General features: G+C 39.8%; 1 protein-coding gene across 1 annotated transcript in view; it reads right to left on the bottom strand.

Moving 5' to 3' along the window:
- USH2A (usherin) overlaps positions 1-22,924 on the bottom strand; it is an 843,391-nt gene that overhangs the window by 526,471 nt on the left and 293,996 nt on the right. Inside the window, exons 22-29 of the mRNA XM_054970549.1 lie at positions 20,467-20,593; positions 18,592-18,693; positions 17,638-17,826; positions 16,317-16,451; positions 9,676-9,945; positions 7,406-7,609; positions 7,200-7,280; positions 4,048-4,233 (exon numbers count right to left, since the gene is read on the bottom strand). Coding sequence (XP_054826524.1) covers positions 4,048-4,233; positions 7,200-7,280; positions 7,406-7,609; positions 9,676-9,945; positions 16,317-16,451; positions 17,638-17,826; positions 18,592-18,693; positions 20,467-20,593 — 1,294 coding nt within the window. The remainder of the gene's footprint in view (positions 1-4,047; positions 4,234-7,199; positions 7,281-7,405; positions 7,610-9,675; positions 9,946-16,316; positions 16,452-17,637; positions 17,827-18,591; positions 18,694-20,466; positions 20,594-22,924) is intronic.

Raw genomic sequence — 22,924 nt, 5'->3', positions numbered from 1 at the left:
CAGATTTGTTTTTCACATCTGAAGGTACCCCTCACATGAAAATCATGTAAAATTCTTTATCAAGGAGGAGGTTTCCAGACATGTTTCCACACCAAGGACTGGCCATGTTTCTGATCCATTTTTTTCATATTTCCACATTACATAGTCCTCTATTTATGCACAGACCATTAACAGCCACTCTTCCCCCCCCCCCAAATACTGGCTTTATTTTAATCTGTAAAAGAATTCCTGGGCAGGATACTATCTGCACAAGCAGTGTCTTGTATCTAAAGGAGAAACCGTGTGATTGCAGGTTTTTGGCGAAGAAATATCAAAACATAGAAACATAAAGCTGAAAGGAACAACAAGGGCCATCTAGTCCTACCCCCTGCAAAATGCAGGAAATTCACAGCTACCCCTACCCCCACTCCTCCAGTGACCACAGCTATATGCCCAGAGGAAGGGGGGGGGGAAATCTCCAAGAGCCCAAGCTAATCTGATCTGGAGAAAAATTCCTTCCTGATCCCAAAGTGGTTATCAGCATTACTCGGGGTATATAAGAAAGGGCCACAAGAGCCTAGCATTGGTTCATCCCTTCCTACCCTCCCTCTCATGATTTGCCTAAATTCATACTGAGTCATAGAATCAATAGTACTGTCAGATGATCATCTGGACTCTTCTTAAAAAGAAGGACTCTGGACCACCTGGACTCTCCTCCAAATAAGGAGAGCCCACCACCGCCCGAGAAAGTCTATTCCACTGAGGAACCACTCTGTCAGGAAGTTCTTCCTAATGTATAGCCCAAAATTATTTTGCTTTAATTTTAATGCATTGTTTCTGGTTTGATCCTCTGGGGCAACAGAAAACAACTCTTCTCCATCCTCTATGTGACAACCAAATACTTGGAGAGGGCTATCATATCACCTCTCAGTCCCTTCATCTCCAGGCTAAACATGCCCAGCTCCTTCAACATTTCCTTATAGGACTTGGTCTCCAGACACCAGTCATCTTTGTTGCCCTCCTTTGGACACCTTCCAGAACTAATCACTTTCTCTTTTCATTAGTTGATGATGACCACAAAGGACCAGTCCCTATCAACAATTAGCGTAAGAGAAGAGAATCTGCCTTTTAGAAAGAATGGAGGGGATCATTGGAGGTTCTGCAAATAAAAGAGGTTTTTTAAAAGATTGTTAAAAAGTATTGCATTACTCCTATCCAGTATTACTCATGGTTATTTTTATAAAAACAAATGAGAATCACCCACAGGTCAGCCTGTCTTTTAGGGAAGGGGGAAGGGTCATCAGAGGGGTCTGCAAACACATGGAAGGTTTTAAAAAATGTTTTTAAAATGTATTACATTATTTCTATGTAGTACTTTAGCCATGCTCCTTAAAATCAATTTTAAAAATTAAAACAGAGTGGGTGAAGAATCCTGAGGTTCATGTGAAAAAATGGATGGCAGGAATGGTGATAAAATGAATTACCCTGGGCTAGACTCTTCATTGCAAGGGGAATTTCACACAAAATTGCATCAGCAAACAGATTACTACAAAAAATAAGTGGTGAGGAAGCAGCCCAGCCTACTATTCTCTTGGGATGTGTAAACTTTCCATATAATTTTTGTAGCAAGTGCTTTCACTACATATATGAAAATGAGGGGTCTATGGACTATACCATCTCCATCACTGAATATTTGAATTATTCCATCATGCTTTTATTTAAATATTTCAAGCCTACTTTCCCCAGTATCCAAAGTTGCTTGCAAGATAACTAAAGCAATTATAGTAAAATAGTGAGGTGGCCAAAGAAAACGAATACACATGAGCAAAAAAAAAAAAATTATCATACTTTAACAGATACCTTCTATAGGATAACCAACAATTCATTAGTAGCCAAGTCTTCACAGGGCACCTAAACAGGGGCTCAGAAGCATTAGGCACTCATCAAAGAAGAGAGAATTCAATCACCACTGAAAACATTCAAAAGTCTGACGTAAAATAAGTATTTTCGCATCTATTTTTTATTTCCTGAGATCCGCAGGTTCTAGACAAACATTTTGCAAACTTTTAATTTCCTGAGATCCGCAGGTTCTAGACAAATGTTTAACATTTTATCCTTCAAAATAATTAAGTTTCATTCTCCCCAGACTCCTGTACATTTTAATAGATATTTATGTATTCAGATGCTGACCCAATATTTCAGCCAGGGAACGCATAGGACTATTCTGGAGTAAATTATTGAAAAGCCAAAGAATTTGTCTCCATCGCTTTATGTTCAGTAGTTCTGGAAAAGTAAAAAGTTTCACTGGACACACCCAAATGTAAATCTTTGGATCCTAGTCCAGAGGCTGGGATTTTTTAAAATGTCACCTCAATTCAAAACTTCTGCTTCTGGGTTCTAAAGAATGACTAATGCTTTTAAAATGAAGATCAGAGTTGATGATGACAGAGTGAACAACAAATAGAAAATGCTGCTGCTTGTTCAGGATTATCTTGTGGATATCGATAAGAAGAACTGTCATTCCCCAAATATTTGTTCAGACAAAAATCTGTTCGTGTGAATTTAGCAAATAGCAACTGAATAGGTGGAAGTGTGTGGCTGAACTGAAAAGTCCTTGAAAATCATCTGCTTGACCACAACTCTCTCACTGTAAGACTCAATGAGTCTTCAGACTTTGCATCTGTTTATTGCATAATGTTGAAATCAGTAAGATATTATATTTGAAACAACATACAGCATTTTTGCATTCATTGTAAGCATTAGATTTCCAAAAAGTTTAAGGCTGTATGTAATCAATCCCTTTCCAACACTTATATAAGTTTGCTAGTTTATGCACAAAAGGGACCAAACCAAAGCATTTAAAAGTATGTCTCCAGTTCATCTGAACTGGAGGCCTCCTAAAGTCATGGGAGATTGGTACACAAATCACATTTAGTTTGGCACGAATATATTAAGATTAGTCTAGTTAGATGCCAGTCAAAAGGCCTTGCCATAAATATATAACATTTGCTGTTTAACTTATGAAAAGTTACCTATTGACCTCAGAAAGCAGAGTCCAAGGCTTTCCCATTTCAGCAAATTGACTAGCTCTATGTAGCCCCTGGCTCTCTTTTACAGTCCAGGCTGGGGCAGTAGAGCAGGTTAGCCAATGACACCTAGAAAGGATGAGACATGACTAGCTGATTCACTTGAATGAGAGAGATCAATTTGGATTTCAGCTTGCATTGACCAAAATGTAGAAAAAGAAAAGGGCTAGAAGAAGAATCCTTGAAGCTCTGGTGGCAGAGGCATAGGGCCCAGTCCAAAAGAGGGAGAAAGGGAGGAAAATTCGACTCATTCAGCCCCATGCCAGCTTGGCCAGGCACATCTTTTGCCGCTGGGAGTGAAGCTGGGTGTTCAGCAAGGTGAGGCCCTTAATGGCCAATCCACCTCCATTTGGTAGATGTTTGCTTGCTTACCAAGAGAAATACCACATCAAAAGTATTTGCTTTGTAAGATACCTAGGCTTGGCCTACACAGACAAAAAAAATAGCTGACAAGTGAACTGTACATCTACAGACTGCACATGGGAAGGGAGGAGAAAGAGGGATTTTTTTTGTACTGTTCCTATGAATAATAATCTCCTTGCAAGCAGAAAGCTAGCTAGGGGACCAGACTGACCTACAGCCTGTTTAATTAATACACTAGAATTTTTACTTCCAATGAGTTTCTTCTATTTCTATAACAAAACTGTTCAAAACCACCAAATCATTTGCCGTCTGAAATCCACTCAACCATCCTAGGAGATTTTGACCTAATTCTGTTGCAGCTGTAGTTATTTATTTTACAAAATTTATCTCGTCTTCCTGCTCTCACAAGGAGCACCAAGGCAGCAAACACATTTAAACATCTAGCTATAGGCTGAACCCCAGTTCCAAGCCTAAAGAAAAAAAATCTGAAAAGGTATTATGCGAAGTTGAACTATTCAGTGGTGTGTGTTTGTCTGTCTGTGTGTGTGTGCTACAATTGTCCAGTCTCCCAACACAGATATACAAATACTGCTTTAAACAAATATTTATTGGCATGTACCTGTGAATGCACTTGTATTAGAAATCTCTGTACTGACAGGAGACATGCTGGAACCATCTTCACTGGATGCTTTCAGAATATACTTCTCAATTACACCTATGATCCCAACTGGTTCGTCCCAAGTAACCTCAATGCTGTAACCATTTATGCTGTGAACTCTTGAGGGTGTTGGCACATTTTGTGGGACTGTGAAAGGATAAAAGAGAAATAGAGAAAATAGCACTCCTAAGAAGACTATTGCCCCATCCTTCACTTTTAATAGTTGCAGTAAATCAGATTCACCATTAGCATAAATACAATTTATTAGAGTTGTAACTTTACAGCATTGATTTAATATGACTGCACATCTTGAGCCATTCAGTTTAAGCTATATTTCAAAACCATCAGAACTCCATCTACATAACATCCTTCTTTGTCTAGTTCAGGTTTTCAGAAAACATTGAATGTATCAATGTGATAAAACATCACTCAAAAAAGAAAGGTGGTGGACTGCAGAGGTCCCAACAATATAATTGTGTATACTGAGTAAGGCCAGATAATTAGACTGTTATTACAGGAGGATTTGACACTTCATCTCAAAGATGCCACATACTGTTGCTGAGAGGCAATCTAATTCTAAACATATGCAACTTCATCTTCTGAAATCTTCATATATCAAACTAAAGTTTAAAAAGCGAACTGCAAAAACGTAAAAATATTGGGTGCGATCCAGCTCCATTAATATCACTTTGAATTTATTTGCATCAGTGCCAGTAGAATTGCACTAAATGCAGTTATCATTCAGAAGGAAAACTTACAGGGTTTGTGAGCATTTGTCTCATGACTTTTTGGGGGGATCATGAAGATGATTTTAAGGAACAAATATCCCAAAAAGAAAATGATTTTTTTTAAAACTTTCCAAGTCTGGGTCATGGAAGCATAGCAGTCCAACTAAAAAGTCCAATAACCTTTAACTATTTATTCGATATTGCTGCATCAAGTTAAAAGATCTGGTCAGAAACAACTTGATCACAGATGACTGCACAAAGGATGCTGAGAAAAGGCCCAAGGAACTCTATGGCAGAATGATGGATGATGGTTTTGCTGGAAATGCATGTGTACTCCAGAGTCCTGGTGATTAGGACTGCTGTAGCTTCTCAGCATCACGAATCCCTTTTTTATGCCCTTATTGCTTAAACTAATTAAACAAAATCATCCTGGGAGGGCAAGGGGAGGGACAGGAACTTCATAAATAGACATGGGAAGGTTACATTTAAAAGTGTTGGAACGAATGACTATGGTTCTTCAAGAAAGCAACAATGTGAAGCTTCAGGCTGCTGACAATACTACATTAATATATTGATTTTATTAGTTTTGAAATGTATCACAGGACAAGATAAGGTACTGTACAGCAGATGGTCTTCTCACAGGGGACACAACAAAACTGACTCAAAATAATTAAATAGTGCAATTATTTCCCAGCCCTTGGGAACATGTAGCTTCTCAGAGCTCTGGTCAGATTGTAAATATAAATTTATGGTCTAACTTACTCTGGTCAGACAATTAGGATAAAAATATGGCTGTATTTGCTCACTGGGATGGTTGGCCAAATGGTGGCATTAAGGAGCACATTTGCAAGTCAAAACTCTGCTTTTGGTAAAAGTGTTGAAAGCAGCTTTTGTGACGTACGCGCACTGTAAAACCAGTTTGTGAAGGGGCTAATGGGAGAGGCCATATTCCAGAGCTGTTTCACCATTTTACATCAGCAATTAAAAAAATTATTTTAGAATTCCATCAGTCTCCGAATAATGACAGTAGTACAAAAGGAGTCTACAACAAGAGAAATCATGAGATTTAGGCTAAAATGTACTATAAACAGGCCATTCCAAAAGCTTAATGACACCATATTTTCTTCATGAAATCCAAGACAAAAATGTTATTCAGATGACTATTTGTCAAATGTGCAATATTTCTGATGCTTGAGGATCAGCAGAGCCTACAAAATTGGTGTACACAACTAGAATTGGCTTGTATTGACATAGTATACATCTTAGCTAGCATACGTTTTATACCTTTTTCTTGTATCTCTATCAAGTGTACTATATACAAACACTTTAATGTACATTGCAAAAATGCCTACTTGCATATTACTTTTTAAAAATAATGACGGGAATCTGAAAGTACATCATCTTAAAACTTGGTTTACATTTTTAAGAATTATATGGAATTCAGATAATTCTGATTTAGCCAATGATATTTATTTATTTATTCATGTTATTTATAGTCCACCTTTCAAACTGACTCTAACAAATAACACAACGTAAATAAATGCAATCAATAGGCTAATACATCTAATAAGCAATGTAGTAGGGCTTGGAACTGTAGGCATTTGAAACAGAGCTGTTATCTGAACGAATAATAAGTATTAAACATGACAAGTTAAACAATTCGGAAGAACACGGCCTTACATCAGTGGAAACTGCATTTTCTTGGGCCTGTCCATTGTGGTGTAGCTTGATTTCCTTTACAAAAATGCCCTCCTGAACAACTCTGTTTTACATAGTTTATGAAATGCCAGGAGGAGTATGGGACCCTTTCTGACCTCCTCAGGCCATTCCACAGGGTGGGGGCCATTACAGAAAAGGCATGAGTGCAGGCTGTTGTTGATCTTGTCCATCTGTAGAGTGGCACCTCTAGAAGGCCTTGTTCAGATGAGCAAGGTTGTCATCATGGCAGGACGTAGACAGAGAAGTGGTCTTGCAGATATGAGGCATCAAGGCCATGAAGAGCTTTGAATATGATAGGCATGACTCATAGCCTTGAATTGTGCTCGGTAACTGATGGGCAGCCAATGGAGTGACTGCAGAATGGGTATAATATCCGATGCAATATTATGTGCTTTGAAGCCTACTAAAATCAAGTATACTTTGTTGAGCTGTGGCTATTTATTTGTTTAAAAAACATTTATATTCAACCTATTCTCCTAAAGACTTGAGAATTGTAGTCCTTTTGTCCAAAATAAACTTGGTTTATAGTTGAATTTTAAATATCTCTGATTTCACTGGGATTTTACTTTCAAGAAAAATTCTCATAGGAGTAACAATGTTTTTTGTTTGTTTGATACTATCAACCTAAACATCTGATATGGGAACAAACATAGGAATATCAGTTACCTGATTCTCTTGTGCGGCCACGGTTCCAGGCACTAGACACTGATCCTCCTTTGTTAGAAGCAATTACCCGATAAAGATATTCTTAAAGCAGAGAGGGAGAGAGAGAGAGAGAGAGAGAGAGAGAGAGAGAGACTAAATGTGAGAATACATTAGTGCAAGGTGAACTAAAACAATACAGATGTTCATATAAGGAGCCAATGTGGTACCTGTAAATGGCTGCAGACCACTCTCATAAACACTCTGCTCTTTTCCTTGGTAGACTAGGATGGAGTCATTTCCCCGGCAGTTAACAGCACTGTCAGTTGATAGGCACCCGTCCAGATTGACTCTGACAGCACTGCTGGACACAGATGCCAAGTTAACGACAGCACCTCGTGTAAATTTAACATCCTTCATGCAGCCACCAAAACCTAGCAAACAGTAAGGGATTAGTATCACATAAAGAGCTTCAGTTGTTAATTAAGAATCATGTTTTGCTTCCCACAGTGTTACATTTCTGTGATAAAGAAAGCTGAATGTAAATGTTAAACTTCAAATTATGTTTGAGAAATGATTTTTAAAATGACAGTTAAACTGAGATGGAACAATCACCATTGAATTTCTTTCATTCTGAAATGTACGTGGGTTATTTGATATCCAGACTATATGGATAAACATTTTCCTTTTACCACCATATGTTCTAGCACACCAACATGAAACAGGTGCAAAACATTGATTTGGAGAAATTACCATTCCTAATATTTTACTGCTCTCTCATAAATTCGTATCATATCTTGATCAAAGAAAGTGCTACAGGGGAAAACTGGAATATAATGTTAAGATATTTGTGATTAGGGGAAAAATCACTTAATGGCTATTATCATAAATTATAATGCACTCTAAATGTAGTATTGCAACCATAATATAAACTTTTGCAGAGTGGCACTAATTTACCATTCCTTCTTTTAAATGAGTTAAACTCAGAAAGAAGGGACTTCTGTGTTTTCATTCCTTCATAATGTTGCATCTAACTTTAAATATTAATCGCACAGCAGTTTAACCACCTTTATTTAATATGGCAACACAGGTCACAGTTACTGTTCCTGCATTCCAGCAAGAAATTTTCCTTCCATCTTCTAATAGGCCGCTTAAGGATTTGGCCACATTTTCCCTTTTATGATTACCTTTTGTGGAAATCCACAGCAAAGACCAAGAATGAATTGAGTAAGGTTGGCGCACAGAACAGTGGACAACCTGAAGGCAATTAACAGATGAGGTTGCCAATAACATAACAATGCAAAGCCCTGGTAGATCCTAGACAACTAGAAGATGGCTGGAACCCCCTGGGGGAGAGTAGTTCCAGAGCCCTGACAGGGAAAGCTTTTGGCAGTCGAGATCTGGCTGGGGTAAACAGGGAATGCTTCCAAAATTCTGGCTGGGAGCCTGGATGTGGTTGCATGTAACTATTGTTCAGGGAACGGAACTGTTCCTCCTCAATGAAAGGGGAAAAGATTTGTGTGTATGTTAATGTTAACTTGCTCTGTAAAAAAGAGCAAGAGTCCAGTAGCACCTATAAGACTAATAAAATTTGTGGTAGGGTATGAGCTTTCATGAGCCACAGTTCACTTCTTCAGATACCCTTGAGAGATGATTTATACACTACAAATTGTTGATAAGACTTCAGTTACAGTCTCTTTTCTTCTTTTAGAGGAAATTTTTTAAAAGACAGTTGTGTGTGTGTGTGTGTGCATGCGCGCATTATACAGGGCTAGCATCAAGGACTGACAAATGTTGTAGCTGCTAGGACCCCTGGAGTGCCGCCTGCTGACTCTTGAAAACTCCTTGATGCCTGCCCTCACTTTCTTTCTGGGTTGCAGCAACAACTGCACAATTAGGCTCCCAAAGGCCCTGGGCCTCACTTTCCCATGATCCATGACAAATAGCACAGTGAGGAATGTAGGTATGCATGCCAAAGGGGCAAAATGTGATGTTGCTCCCACCAATACTGCAATGTAGTATCGGTGGGAAGGCGAGCAATAGTGATAGTACTATCTACTTCTAGCCACCACTGCATGCGTGCTCACCTGAATAAATAAGTAGACAGCAATAACACCTGAGAGTAGCCCGACACCCACTCATCTGTCCACCCCCTTCTGGACATATGTGGTGCCAGGAAGAGTGGATGCAACTCATTCCTGCTTGTTTTAATCATGCATCTGGCACTGGTACATTTGAAATTACTGACACAGGGAGAAGTGGGAAGGAGGGCCAAAGTAAGGTTTCACATGGAAACATTGTGAACCAAATGTCCTGGGACCTATTGTCCTAATCTGCTGCTCATTAAACTAGCAGAGTGATGGAAAGTTAAGGCAGCCTAGAACTTTAGTAGTCCTATTTTAGAGATCAAAAGTAGAGAACAGGGTATTAAAATGCATTTCCTGTCAGTATAAATGCATGTGCAGATCTATTTTTTGTTTGCATTTTGGTTATAACACACCTTGCTCTAATCCCAGTTCCTTAAAAGCATCCTGGATCTCATCTGGGATTCCTCCAATGTAGACTGGAGAATTTACTATCAGCTCTTCTAAACCAGGTTCTGCCACCTGCTCTGTCAGTTCATCCATGCTTGCTGAAACTACCAATCCTTCTTTTTTTAGAATAACTTTTTTCCATTTTCCATCGCAATAGGACAATCCTAACCAGAGATTCACATGTGTAGAGACAAAACTGTTTTTTAGCAGAAACCTTAGAATTCCACTTTTCAGTTCTGCCTGTGATTTTGAAGTAAAAATAGAAAAAAAGATGGATGAGAAAGAAAGACAAAAGAAATGTGCAACCTGCATTTAAACAATTCAGCCAAAATATTGATTATAAAACATATTCATCAAAGTTGCACTGGTTCTACAAAATAAGGAACACAAAGCAAGTGTAAAATTCATGCTATTAAAGAAAAGACATTTTTGAATCACACAGAACTATTCCTGGGGCTGAACATTTGAAGGGTGGCTATTTGGAGGCTACATGATGTACTTGGCTATCCAACAGTGATATACTTTTCCAGTCTCCAAATGACGCATAGAAATTGGAGCAGACACTTAATTAGGCCACAATCATAAGGTATATCATGCACATGGATAACAAATAAAAAATCCTAAATAGGGATTTTTTAAAAAACTGTCCAAAAAACTTTTCAGGTCCCATTGACTTGTTCAACTATATAAGATCTCCGCTCACCACACACACATTTTGTAGTCAGTTGTCTTAATTAGAGTTAAATGTTACTATTTTTGAAATTTGATTTGATCACTCTACCTCACAAAAAAAGCTTGAACAGAGCACCTGCTTACCAAACGTTCAAAGAGGATAATGGGGAAAATCATTCCTGGATTTCAATTCCAGGCAGCGCAATCCTGAGGCCTGCCATGCTGTCAGTGCCTACATGCCTATGTACCTGTGGTGGCTCTTGTCTGCTCCATAAATTTTTTTGTGGGACAGCTATGCTTTTGGCCAAGCCTGGCAAGACAAGGTGCGGTAAGGCCACTGCCAAGAGTGCCCGCCCCGCTGTTCCCGACAACCCCGTGAACATCCCCCAATGGCCATGCTGCCTCCATGACAGATGCTTGAGTGGCAAGCAAAGGCAAAGCCAATGCACAGGCAATGACCCGCAGCCCATTGACACCTCCATTCCCTCCCCCCCACTGGAGAGCAGGCAATTGAGGCCCACATGCCCCCATGGTGAGGGCACCCACATTAGGGCACCTAGCTGGGCAGGTGGGGCATCTGGTCCCCCTCAAAGGTGCAGCCCATGGTACAGGGGACCTACAGTAACTGCACCACCACCGAGGAGGCACTTACTGGGGGACCTGGCTGGGATGGCCCAAGAGACCACCATAGTAGTGGCCAGTGGCCGTGATCCCCCAGGTGATGGGAAGGGGGCTGTGCCTAGCCAGAGGGTGTGTCATGCATACCAGTGGGGAGGCCTCCTGACTGCCTGGTCATATCACCAGAGCAACCCCATGGTGACCCCCTAGCCACTCCTGCAGGCAGCAGGATGGGGGACTAGTGGGGGGATATAACTGCAGCTGCAAGCTGCCCAAGCAATCCCTCAAGGCATGCCTAGCCCTCATGTGTCACAGCCAGCAGATCCCCAAGGCTGTCCACAGCCACACAAGCCATGCACTCATGGCCTTGGGACACAGCCTCCCTCTACTCATGGTGCCTCTCCAGCCACTCCTTCTCAATCACCACCCACAGGGTGGAGAGGGTAGGGGGGATGTGCTGCGCTGTGTGAGGTCCATAGGCCCAGGCTCACAGCCCCGCAATTCCCACATCCCCCTCCAGCCCAGAGTTTGTGGCACCTACCCACAAGTTCTGCCCATCTTAACCCCCTTCACACCCGCCCAGTGTCACCCCATCCCCCTTGGAGGATGAAGAGTCAGCCCACAGCACACGGTCCCCTGTAGTTACTGGCTCTAAGATCCCACAGATGCTGAGAGTCTGGAGGGTGGTCAGGCCGAGCATCCAGGCTTCAGGCATGCTGCCCGTGCCCTCTAATGCCCCCCTCACCCCAGTCACCTGCTGTGTCTGCTCCCCTGGCACCAGGATCGCCTGATGCATTGGCCAGCTTCATCTCTTCCTGACCCCTCCCCTCAGCCCAGGGGAACTAAGCCTGGGGCCTGTGGTGGGGTAGCCCTCACCCCTGTGGCCTCCTCACCTATGGCACCAACAGCCCTGGAGAGGTGTCCATACCATTCTCTGCATGAGAGAAGCAAGGGCACTAGCAGCCTGCAAGGGAGGCCGGGCCCCATCCCCAGGCCCCCTGTGCACCCAGGCCCATGCCACTCCCTCTGGTCATGAGCTCATCAGTTAGGATCTCAATGCTGAGGCACAACAGGAGGGATCACCACTCACAAGATTGCCTCTGTCCCAGGCAAACTCTCCTGCACTGCCCACTCATATGTGGTGCCCACTGCCTTGAGGGCACAATCACACTTCTGAGCTGACCCAAAGGAGTCATTCCAGTGCTTCATGGCTTCTCCATCAATATTTCAATTCCTTCTAATGGGTCTTCCAGAATTAAAACAATCATCTGCAAAGGCTCTTAACTTGTATGACCCTTTTTTAATTTTTATGCCTCTAATCCTTTCCTCCTGTCTAATGTCTCTATTCAAATCCTCCAACACCAAAATGAAAAGGAGCAGTGACAACAGACATCCTTGACCTGTTCCTTTTTGAATCTTACATGATTTAGTTAATTCTCCATTAACAATAATTTTAGCATTCTGTGAAGTGTAGATTGATTTCACCCATTTTATAAAATTCTTCTCAAAATTTATCTTTTCTAAAACTTCCAACAAGAAAATTCAGTTCAAATTATCAAAGAGTTCTCAGCATCCAAGAAAATTGGGGCTGGATTATGAATATTAAATTTGTGCACAACCATCTTATGACATCTTTATTGAGATATGCATAACCCCAAAATCTTACTTCATCTTCCCACCATTTTAGGAACCAACAAATAGAAAAAATTACCAATTATTATTATGATAAGATCTTTTACAAAAAAACCCTCAGATCTGAGCCTGAGCTTTAGCTAACTAAAAATTGAAAAATGAAAAATTTAAAATATATATTGATCCAATGTTTCTTGTTTGTTTTTGTATAAGTCTAAAATAATTATTTTTCTTATATTGGGTCAGGAGTAGATGTATGGGTTAGTTTATCTAATAGGAGCATATGTCATCAAAATATTCGTTTTCTAGTTAAATTGCCAGCATGGTTTAAAATAGTCAACACTGTATCTTGTTTGGGATGCAGAAGTAGGTATATCTTGAGATTCAAAATTGTCTAGGTCAGGAAAAAAATGACATTTAAATAAGGTTCTTTGTGAGAAGGAAAAAAAAAGATTAATAAGGCCACAAGAAAAAAAAAACTGACACTGCAGCATCCATGCCAAAATCTTATTATGTGAAATAAAGAGGGCAAATTAAGGTATGTATCTTCTTCTCAAAGAAACACTTATTTAATACAAATTATCTTCTTGTTTTGTGTGTCAATATAAAATTGTGTTGCCAAATGGGTACATAGAACACAATTTTGAGTAAAAATGACCCCAGCTGCTCAAACATGTTTCCAGTTGCTAGCTCAATAGTGCCCCTCACCCCGCCTTGTCCTTTCATCTTCTGAATTCAAAGACAGAAGCTACACAAAAGCAGTCATTGAGCTGTCACACACTCCTTTCCAATGAGACTTTAGTGTTAGTTCTCATGAAAGACTATATAATCCCATCTGTTATGATCCGTTAAGGGAAGAAACTGGCTGCACATAATAAAATAATATAATAATTCACAGCGAATGGCACTGTGAGGAGACCTTGTGAAGAGAAAATGTACTGTATGCTGTTATCCCATGTATCTCCCCTGTTACAGCCATCACCATCCATATTGCAAAAGAAAAAGGTCTATGATTCTGGAGAGAAAGGTAAAATTGGTACCCTGCACACACCAAGTACGTCTTGCAGAATACTTTACGTGGAATGATTGTTTTGACATAGGATGTCAAGTCAGCACTGAAGGCTGGATATTTAAATGCCACTCATTCAAAATATTATTTTTGGCCTCAAATAAGCATCAGCATCTTCTGCAGCCACCATCATGTCTATGCAAAAGTGACAAGGGACCAATTGCAAAGGACATCCTGAGCAATGCCAAAAATGATACAAAGAACAATAAAACTAGATATGATATAATTCAAGGTAGTGATGATGAAACAACTTCCTTCCTGGGAGATCAAAATACGATCCCCCACTCCCCCGCAGTGAAAAGCTCATTTTTTATAAAGCATGTATGTTACTATTCCACATTATGGTCATACAAGTGAACTGAGTACTGTATTAATTTTAAACAGAATTCGCAAGTTCCTATAAAAGAATGATGTACTTATATATAGTGGCCACTATATATAGGCCACTATATATAGCCACTATGTATAGGATATAGTGGCTTAAGTTTGGATACAGGAAATGCAAGTTCATGAGATGAAATTAATTTGGGAGCAAATTCATTTGTCTCAAATTTGCTTCAAAAAAATTGTAATTATATTCTGCCTTTAACCTTGATTTCTTTAATATTCCCAATTATTGATATTATTGGAGACAGGGATACTTAAAAACAACAACTGTAAGAGCACCAAATTTATTAAGTGAATACTGATTATAGACTTAAAATTAATCACATAAAGACTGTTTGCATTGCCAGCTTGAAGGGCGAAGTGGTGGAAGGGGAAACAAAGACCTTGTTGGAGGTAAAAGACCACAACTTTACTGCTTGCAGCTTAACAGAGCCTTAGCACCGCACAGGACACAGATCCCCAGATTGGATGGCCCGCCTGCCAGCCAATGACCCTTCACCCCTCAGGACACCAGCTGAGGGGGGACACTGTGGGATGACAGTAAGCGGAAACTCACCAGGGCATACACCTCTGTGTGGCTCCTCTGTCCCCAGGGAGCGAGCATGCCCCAACAGTCCCTGAGCTGGGCTTGTCACTGCCCTGCCCACTCCCAAGATTCCATAAGGGGATCCCCTGCTATGGAGAAACAGAGCACGCTGGCTGTGTTAACCCCAAACAGATCCATGCCCAATGCCAAACCACCTAAAGTTGTGACAGATGAAGCAAAAGCATGAAATCAAAGGAACCACTCAAGAACACAGAAAACCCCAAAGCATTGAGAAAAAGGGAGGGCCAGGTGAGATCTCTGGCTCCTGGAAAACTTATGAGGAGGCCTCGGTGGCTGCGCACAAAGTAAGCACAGGGCCTGCCCTCTCACCTGGCCAGCCACCCTGATTGGGTGGCTGGGCCCTGCTTCATAATAGCCCCCCCCTCATGCAGTCATGCGGGACAGAAGGAGCTGCCCAGGGCAAGCCACAGCCAGAAGGCCTCTGCATCTCGCCCTCACCCTGTGGCCTTGCAAACCAGCCAGGCAGAAAGTTGTCCAGCCATAGCTTGTGTAGCCAGCTTTAGGGGAGAGAGCTAGGGTGGAGGAAGGAGATGCCGAGACTCTGTTGGAGGAAAAAGGCCACAACTTTATTGTTTATAGCTTAACAGAGCATTGACACTGTTACAGGTCTAAAGGTGCTCATCTGTTTTGCAGCATTTATTTATTTATTTATTTATTTATTTATTTATTTATTTATTTATTTATTTATTTATTTATTTATTTATTTATTTTGTTGACCATCTTTCTCAATGAGACTAAAGATGATTACCCAGTGTAAGTCAATACAAAATGATAGAGCCACCACTAAACAATACAATAAGGTCTGGGTTGGAAAAATCTGAAACTGAGCTGGAACAAAGTATAAGCAGGGAGAAGATGGAGAAGTGGGTGCCAGACTTGGACTAGGTGACATCCCTAGCATTTCAACATCAACAGTATAAGACCTGTTCAGCACTATCACAGTTATAACCTCTATAGAAAGGAGGGAATGCCTGAGTATAGCAGAGCTGTGCTGCCCTTTGGTGTGCTCAAACATCTTTTGATCAGGGCCAATGCGTTTAGGACTTAGACTGTAACCCTCTGGGCAAGGACCATGTCACTTCTGAATTCTTTATAACACTTCGTATAATGTTAGTGCTAAAGAATGTTAAATACTAATGGATGACCTATTTGAACAACTTCAACTTCTAACAATCTGTGCTTCCATGATTGTATAAAGGTAGAAAAACCAGATGGCCTTGCAGTGAAACACATTAGTGAAATGGCAGGAGACAAAAATCAATACAGTACTATCCTTCCTAGCTATAAAACTATACAGGAAAGTAGATTAGGTCACAGAGGTTATGGGAATATCGCTATACCTAAAAAAAAAAAAGTCAAGGACCTAATGAACAATCTTTATGGATAGACATCCCAATTCATAAAACTACTACTATGATTAGGCTGTGGCTCTCCAGATTAGGAAAAAGGTAATGAGTGACCTCAATTGACAGATTCAGAGAAAGAAATCAAATGACAATGGATGAGTTTTTTCATATAAATTTCTCATGCCATGCACCATTTCCTCTGAGATGAGCTATTCTGGTCTGTGTAAATATACTGCAATTTGCAAATAATCCATTTTAAAACAAAAATGTCAGAACCTACAGCAAGGAAATCCAGCCCTTCTTTGTTGTAAACGAACAGAAGTAATCCATTCAGCTGATCTGTTTTAAATGTGAAGGAGATCTCAATGTTCAGGCTACCAAGAAGAAGATTTGAATGGAGTTCCAGGAAACCTTAAGGGGAAAATGAAGGAGGATTTCAAAGTAAACAATGTTATGCTACAGTTACTATAATTATTATATAAGGCAGAATTCAGAATTGTATTCAATAAATACAAGGTTTAGTTGAGTCTTAGATTCTTCAAAGAGCAATAAAAATGATATACTACAATCAATAGAATACAGTACAAGATTAGCCCCATTCATGCAGGCTTTCTCATTCCAGTGTGCATGTCCTTCTGCAATGAGAGGGGAAGCCCTTTGAAGTGGAGGACAAAGGCTGAGAGCAATTGCCCTGTCTTGAATAATGAATGGCTTTTGACTAATATGGTTAGCAGCATTCTTGAGAGTTACTTCTCCAAACTTGAGTTCAAGGGTTGGAACAATTCACCCCTCTCAGGTTGGTCAGATTCTATGATAAAGCTGGCAAAATATGGAGCATGGACACTGTGACAGTATGAGATAAATCTTGGGGCAAATGATTCTATTGTGAAAAGCAAGTGATGCTACTGGGCTGCCATTCCCATCTGTACAATCACTTTCAGTGGAGTACTAGAAAGGGCTGCATTGTAACAGCTTCCATAGCTCTATGGGTGAGTTGTTTAGTGGGTCTAAAAAAGATGGGGATGTGGATCAGGTTCTTATTGGCTAAGGTCAGTTATTATATATGATCAGCTGCCTCAGAAGATTTGACCCCATTAGCTTGTACATGGCCTGAATCCAGCAGTGCTCAAGAGGAAACATATATGGACAATGCAGTTCTGCTTGCACAAGATCTCGTGAAACACATAGTGATTTCCTCCTTATATATTAAAGTACCCATAAATTACATGCATAAAATCTTGCACAAAGCAACAACAGCATACAATAAGTATGCCATAGCACAAGTGGCCACTACATTCCTTTTCTTGGTTTTCTGCTTGTCAAATAGTCTAGCACAAGTAAAAAAATTATGCTGGATCCAACTTTGAATATGCTTAGGCAAACAATTGAGGGGAAACATAATGGATAGATTTTTCTATGAGTTTCATCAGAAATTTAGGAAATTGAGGATTTTTTTTATTTTTAGGTACACTTTTAGTTCATTATGATACAAGTGCTCTTTCCCAAAATAAAATAGTCAAATAATAATATTTCCTCCAATTCACAACATTCAAACAAAACAAAAACAATGCACAGGTGGAATTTCAAACAATTATACCTTTCCCGAGAAAATGTGCTCCCTTCGCAAGAACACTGGGACACCCTTCCCAGCTTTGATATACATTTCTTTGCTCCATGGCTTCTTGCCATTTTAAAGGTTCCCAAACTTCATGAGGATGGTGCATCTTTTTCAAAAACACATCTCTGAGACAACCCACAAAGCCTTGTGTGACTATTTTAGTAAAGCCTGCCAAAAATGTTTAAAAAGTTAATTGCTTAGAACTCATGCCAAGACTCCATTGGAATTAAAATGTGGAAATGACTTATTTTATAACTTTATATAGACAGATCCTATCTACCATTAGGTTACAGATTTAGGTTTTTAGCTCTGAAAACCAAGTGACAGCTTATCTCTTGAAGTGGTTCAGAGCCTTCATCTCAACTCAAGCCCCAGAACAGTGCAATGGACTTGAGAAGGGAGAGTGCAAACTTAAGGAGTGGCCATCTAATAACTTGATTATTATTATTGTTATAATAATAACAGAGCTTTTCTCATTGAAACTCCAGGTGGATTACACAGATAAACATGAGCAATAGCTGGGACATTCACATTGACAATATAATGGGGTATAGATAGCAGAAATAGAAAACATTCTGAAACAAAATATAAACAATTTGACATGACATATTAAACAACATGGAAACTATTCAGTAGGTACAGACTGGAACAGACGGTACAAAATAGTCTACAGTCTCAATCCCTTTCTCAAAGCATCTTTCTGAATCATTACAGCACAGTCTCATTGTCTGGGTAAAAAAGCTCTCCTGAATAATTGGGTTTTGAAGTTTTATGTTTCTTTTACTTCTGTGATATAAACAATAATTTATATCACAGAAGCTAAAGAAACATCAATTCACTGAAGTCTGAATGTATTATTTCAGTATCAAATATTTGTGCATTCACCCAAGAACATTTCTTATGTGTCATATGAACAACTATAAGCCTTCTCACCTGTGTCTTTTCTTAGGATTGTAAAACCTTGTGGAAGTCCTCCAATAAAAACTCCTGTGCCCTCGCCAATTATGGTACTACCACTAGTAGCTAAAGAGGAGCCTGAAAAACAGGGATAATGTGTTTTTTCATTCTCTAGTGTTGTGAACCAGAACATTTTTGATAAAAAGAGCAAGAGTCCAGTAGCACCTATAAGACTAACAAAATTAGTGGTAGGCTTTCATGAGCCACAGCCAAAAGCTCATACCCTACCACAAATTTTGTTAGTTTTATAGGTGCTACTGGAATCTTGCTGTTTTTTACCTGCTACAGACAAACATAGCTACCCATCGCGATCATTTTAGATAAAGATTTACTGCCCTAGAAGAAGTACAACAAGATGAAGGTGAGAAACTTGGTCTGTAGAAAACAGTATTTGTATGTTGTACTTAACAAGTCTCTTTGCAGTAGTGGCATGTGGGCAAAGGGAACAACCAGAACTGTTCTAGTAAATAGAACTATACTATTGGCATTACTTTGATTAACATTTCTTCCTGCCCCATGTTTTAATTACTATTTATCTGTGCTTTTAAATATGAATTTTAGTTTTGGTTTTAGTTGTTTTTATTATGTGTTTTATAATGCTATTTAGTCACCTTGGTAGCCCTGATTGGGCAGAAAGGTGGGGTAAATTTTTTGTAAATCAATAATTAAATACTGCCAATGGTTTTTTGTTTGTTTAACACAAAATTTGGTTTAACACAATGTTGGTTTAACAAAAAATCATGAATTTGCTAAAATTATTTCTTCAAAATTAAAAACTTTTTAACAATCAAGAGTTAAAATAGTGGTCTTGATTATGGCTCATTTTCAGACAGCTCATAAGCCTGGTGCCACTTTAAGAAACTTGTTAAGTTCGGACAAACTCTTTCATTGCAGGTTGAAAGCTTAATGAATGCAAGCTTGCAGATTGTTAGTACCTCATTTTAGAATGAGTACCTAACTTTTGTAAAAAGGATGTATATATGTGCTTCCCAATACAGTTTTGTTTTTTAAAAAAACAAGCATACCACAGAGATCTGTAATGTGTAATCTATTAAAATCTCTGTGTTTGCAGCAGCTTCTATAATTTCCATTCCATCTTCTTACATACTTGGCGCAGAGCCGAATTTTTTTTTAAAAAATCACTTTAGAGCTTTTGAGTGATGAGCATATGACAATAGTCAATCTAAAGGATATTTATGATTTTGAAAGAGGTTTTTATTAGAAGACTGGAATTTTTTAAAAAAAGGTAAAATCCTAACATTGCCTGCTATTTTGCATTGGGTAAACTTATATGGGCATAGGAGCTTGGACATCTGAGCTGGTCGAGCACTGGGTTAATTTTTTTTTTTAAATGAGCCCTCTGAATCTTCGGCTATGCTGCAAACATCAGGGGTTAGCTGTTGTGGGGAAAATGGCTTTTTGATTATAGGTAGGGGAGGTCAGAACCTGTGAATCAAAATCTGTCTACCTGGTACATTTTTATTCCCCCCTTCCTCCAAGGAGCTCAAGATGTTCATGGTTTTCCTTTCCATACTTTCCCCACACACTCAACCTATAAGGTTGAGCTGAGAGACCATGACTGGCCCAGGGTCCTCAGAAAACTTCATTGCAGAGTAAAGATTTGGAGTCCCAGATCTCTCATGTCCTAGTCTGACACACTGACATGCTGAAAGGAATAAGCCTATCCATGGACTCTCATGGCCTTCCATTTTTATATTATGATAATTACCTGAATATCATTTTGGATGTCAGGAATAGTGACACAGGATAGGTTTAAAAATGAAACATTTTAAAGAGGAGAAAGATTGAGAAAACCAATAATAATTCTACAAACTGATAGAAATAAGTTACCTGTGAACTGCCCATCCACTGTGATTATGCCTAAAGCTTGATTTCTTACAGCAGTTATATGATGCCAATTATTATCATTATATTGTCTTCCACCATCATTATCTGGAGTTAATGCTACAGCAGATCCCTTTCAAAAGATGTTTAAATGATTAATAAAACATTTTCATTTAAAACATTTAGTCACACTTGTATCAGCCTTGAGGTACACATGTAACATAATTTCAAAGAGAAATCAGTATAAAGATGCATGTTTATGCTGAAACAAGGTAATACTGTTAACAATTAACTTTTCAACATCCTGTCCGTTGCTGGACTCACATTACAGAAAACTTGATTATGCACAGCTTTATACAATAAACATAGTGCAATGTAAAAAGAAGTTTCCACAGGTTTGACTGAAATTGGGGTTTATACAAAATGCAGTGGTTGTCTGTTGATCCAGTAGCCTCAGTGGACCTACTTGTCACAGCCCCTCGTACCTACAAGAAAGCTGGTTTGGGAGTCAAGAGTAGAGATGGGCACGAACTGAAATATGAACCAAAATTAAGCATGAACCAGGCCGGTTTGTGGTTCGTGAACCAGCGGTTCATTAGATCCCATTTCTGATAAACCGCCACGAACTTTAGGCTGGTTCGTTTGGTTCATTTTTGGTTCGTCACTGCAGACAGCCTGGTGCCAATCAAATCGGTTTCCTAGGCAACATGCAATGGATTCCTGCAGACCTTCTGCCGACCCAGAAGTGACCTTCTGCTGGCCCGGAAGTGATGATTTTCTGACCTGGATGTGACGTTTTCACAAACCAAATGAACTGGTTAGTGAACCAGGGGCAGGTTCATGAAAATTCGTGGTTCGTGAAATTTGATGAGCCATGAACCACATGGTTTGGGTTTTTTCCAGTTCGTGCCCATCTCTAGTCAAGAGCAAAACACTCAATACTGGAGGGTGAATTCTCACTTCTCAGGGTAACAGGAGACACCACCAGTCCCTCTGACTAACTGACAGTTGACAGACCAAGGAATTAAATCTCAAGCTCTATGAGGTATTAATCAAGAAGTTAGCCCGGGAAGTTAGGATGCCTGCCGGTTGAGTTCCAGAAAATAATTACTTGGAAGCTGTAGCCAAAATAGGCCAAAGTCCTGGATAGATATTGAAGCCCCAAAACCTAAATAACACCACAGAAATATAATTAATAAGATTTATTAGAAAAGTACAAGAAATTAGAAATATAGATGTTGTACAAGACAGGGAAAGAAAAAACCAAAGGTACATAAATACTCTAAAATAGGCTTTGGTCTCTTGATACAGAAGTTAGATTGTCAGATTAGAAGCAAAAAACGTCCAAGTAGAACTCCAAAGTCCAAAATCCAGAGACACTGTTATTATTTTAACCAACACTTATCCTAGTAGTCTAGTCCAAAAGCACAGAATGGCATACAAGCAATCTGAACAGAAACAAGACACCAACTAGAATGAAGACCCTTGCTTTATGCCAGGCTACTGCAGCATGGCCGGATCACAATTGACCAATCAATGGACGTTACTAGGTCTTGTGACCCTGTTCCTCTATAGCTGGAATGCATTCACAATTAGAGCAACTTGGTCTCACCCAGGATTCCTTGTGCTAATGAGATGCAACGTGATGATATGATGCCAGGCTGCTGCCTTTTTTCTCAAGCCCTGAGTAATGGCAGTTGATGCTTGGAGGAGGGCAGCTGCTGTTTAGAAAAACAAGTTGAATGTCCTCTTGAACTCACAGAATCAGTTTAACAATTATTTGAATCCTGACCTGAGTCACTTCCTATATTTAAATACTTTCCATCACTGTGCCAATTTTATGCCATGTAACTTTTATTCTTCAGCAAGAATTTGTGCAGCTTGCCTTTCTATTCTGCTTTGCTGTTAGTTGCTTTTGGGTATCCATGCAAAGTCCATGGATATCATTGTTTTCTTTCTAGCCACTCCTGTGCAGACAAGGTTTGCACGCATGCCCCCCCAAGCTATGTGCAAACTGTCATGCTAATGCTAGAAGTACATATTATGCAACTATTATTAGCAAAAGCTTGGTGCTATATCAAGCTGAACTACTTGTAGATGGGAATGTGCTTTTAAAAGAGATGCACACTGAAATGTCATGCCGGAAGTGATCTGTACTAAGGGTCCAATTTGATGGTACATTAAACTGAGTTGGGGTTTCCCAACTCACATTTAAGGCATGACCCAGGGCTCATGCTAAACATAGTATGTGGGGGGGGGGGGAATCATCTCCCAAGTGTGGTGCGGCAACAGAAGGGGCTTCATCATCTCCTTCCTTCCATCCGGCAAATTTTCTAGAAGGAAATAGTGGGGGTGGGGGCCAAGCTGGTTCCAAGGGTCTGCCTGGAGACATGTGAAACAAGCAGTGAGACAAATAGCCTACCCCATAGCCATTTTCTACAAGCAAACGCATCTTGGGTGGAAA

Source organism: Eublepharis macularius, chromosome 1, assembly GCF_028583425.1.
Source record: "Eublepharis macularius isolate TG4126 chromosome 1, MPM_Emac_v1.0, whole genome shotgun sequence".
NCBI lineage: Eukaryota > Metazoa > Chordata > Lepidosauria > Squamata > Eublepharidae > Eublepharis > Eublepharis macularius.
The sequence above is the reverse complement of the archived record's forward strand: the minus strand, read 5'-3'. Positions and strand labels throughout refer to the sequence as shown.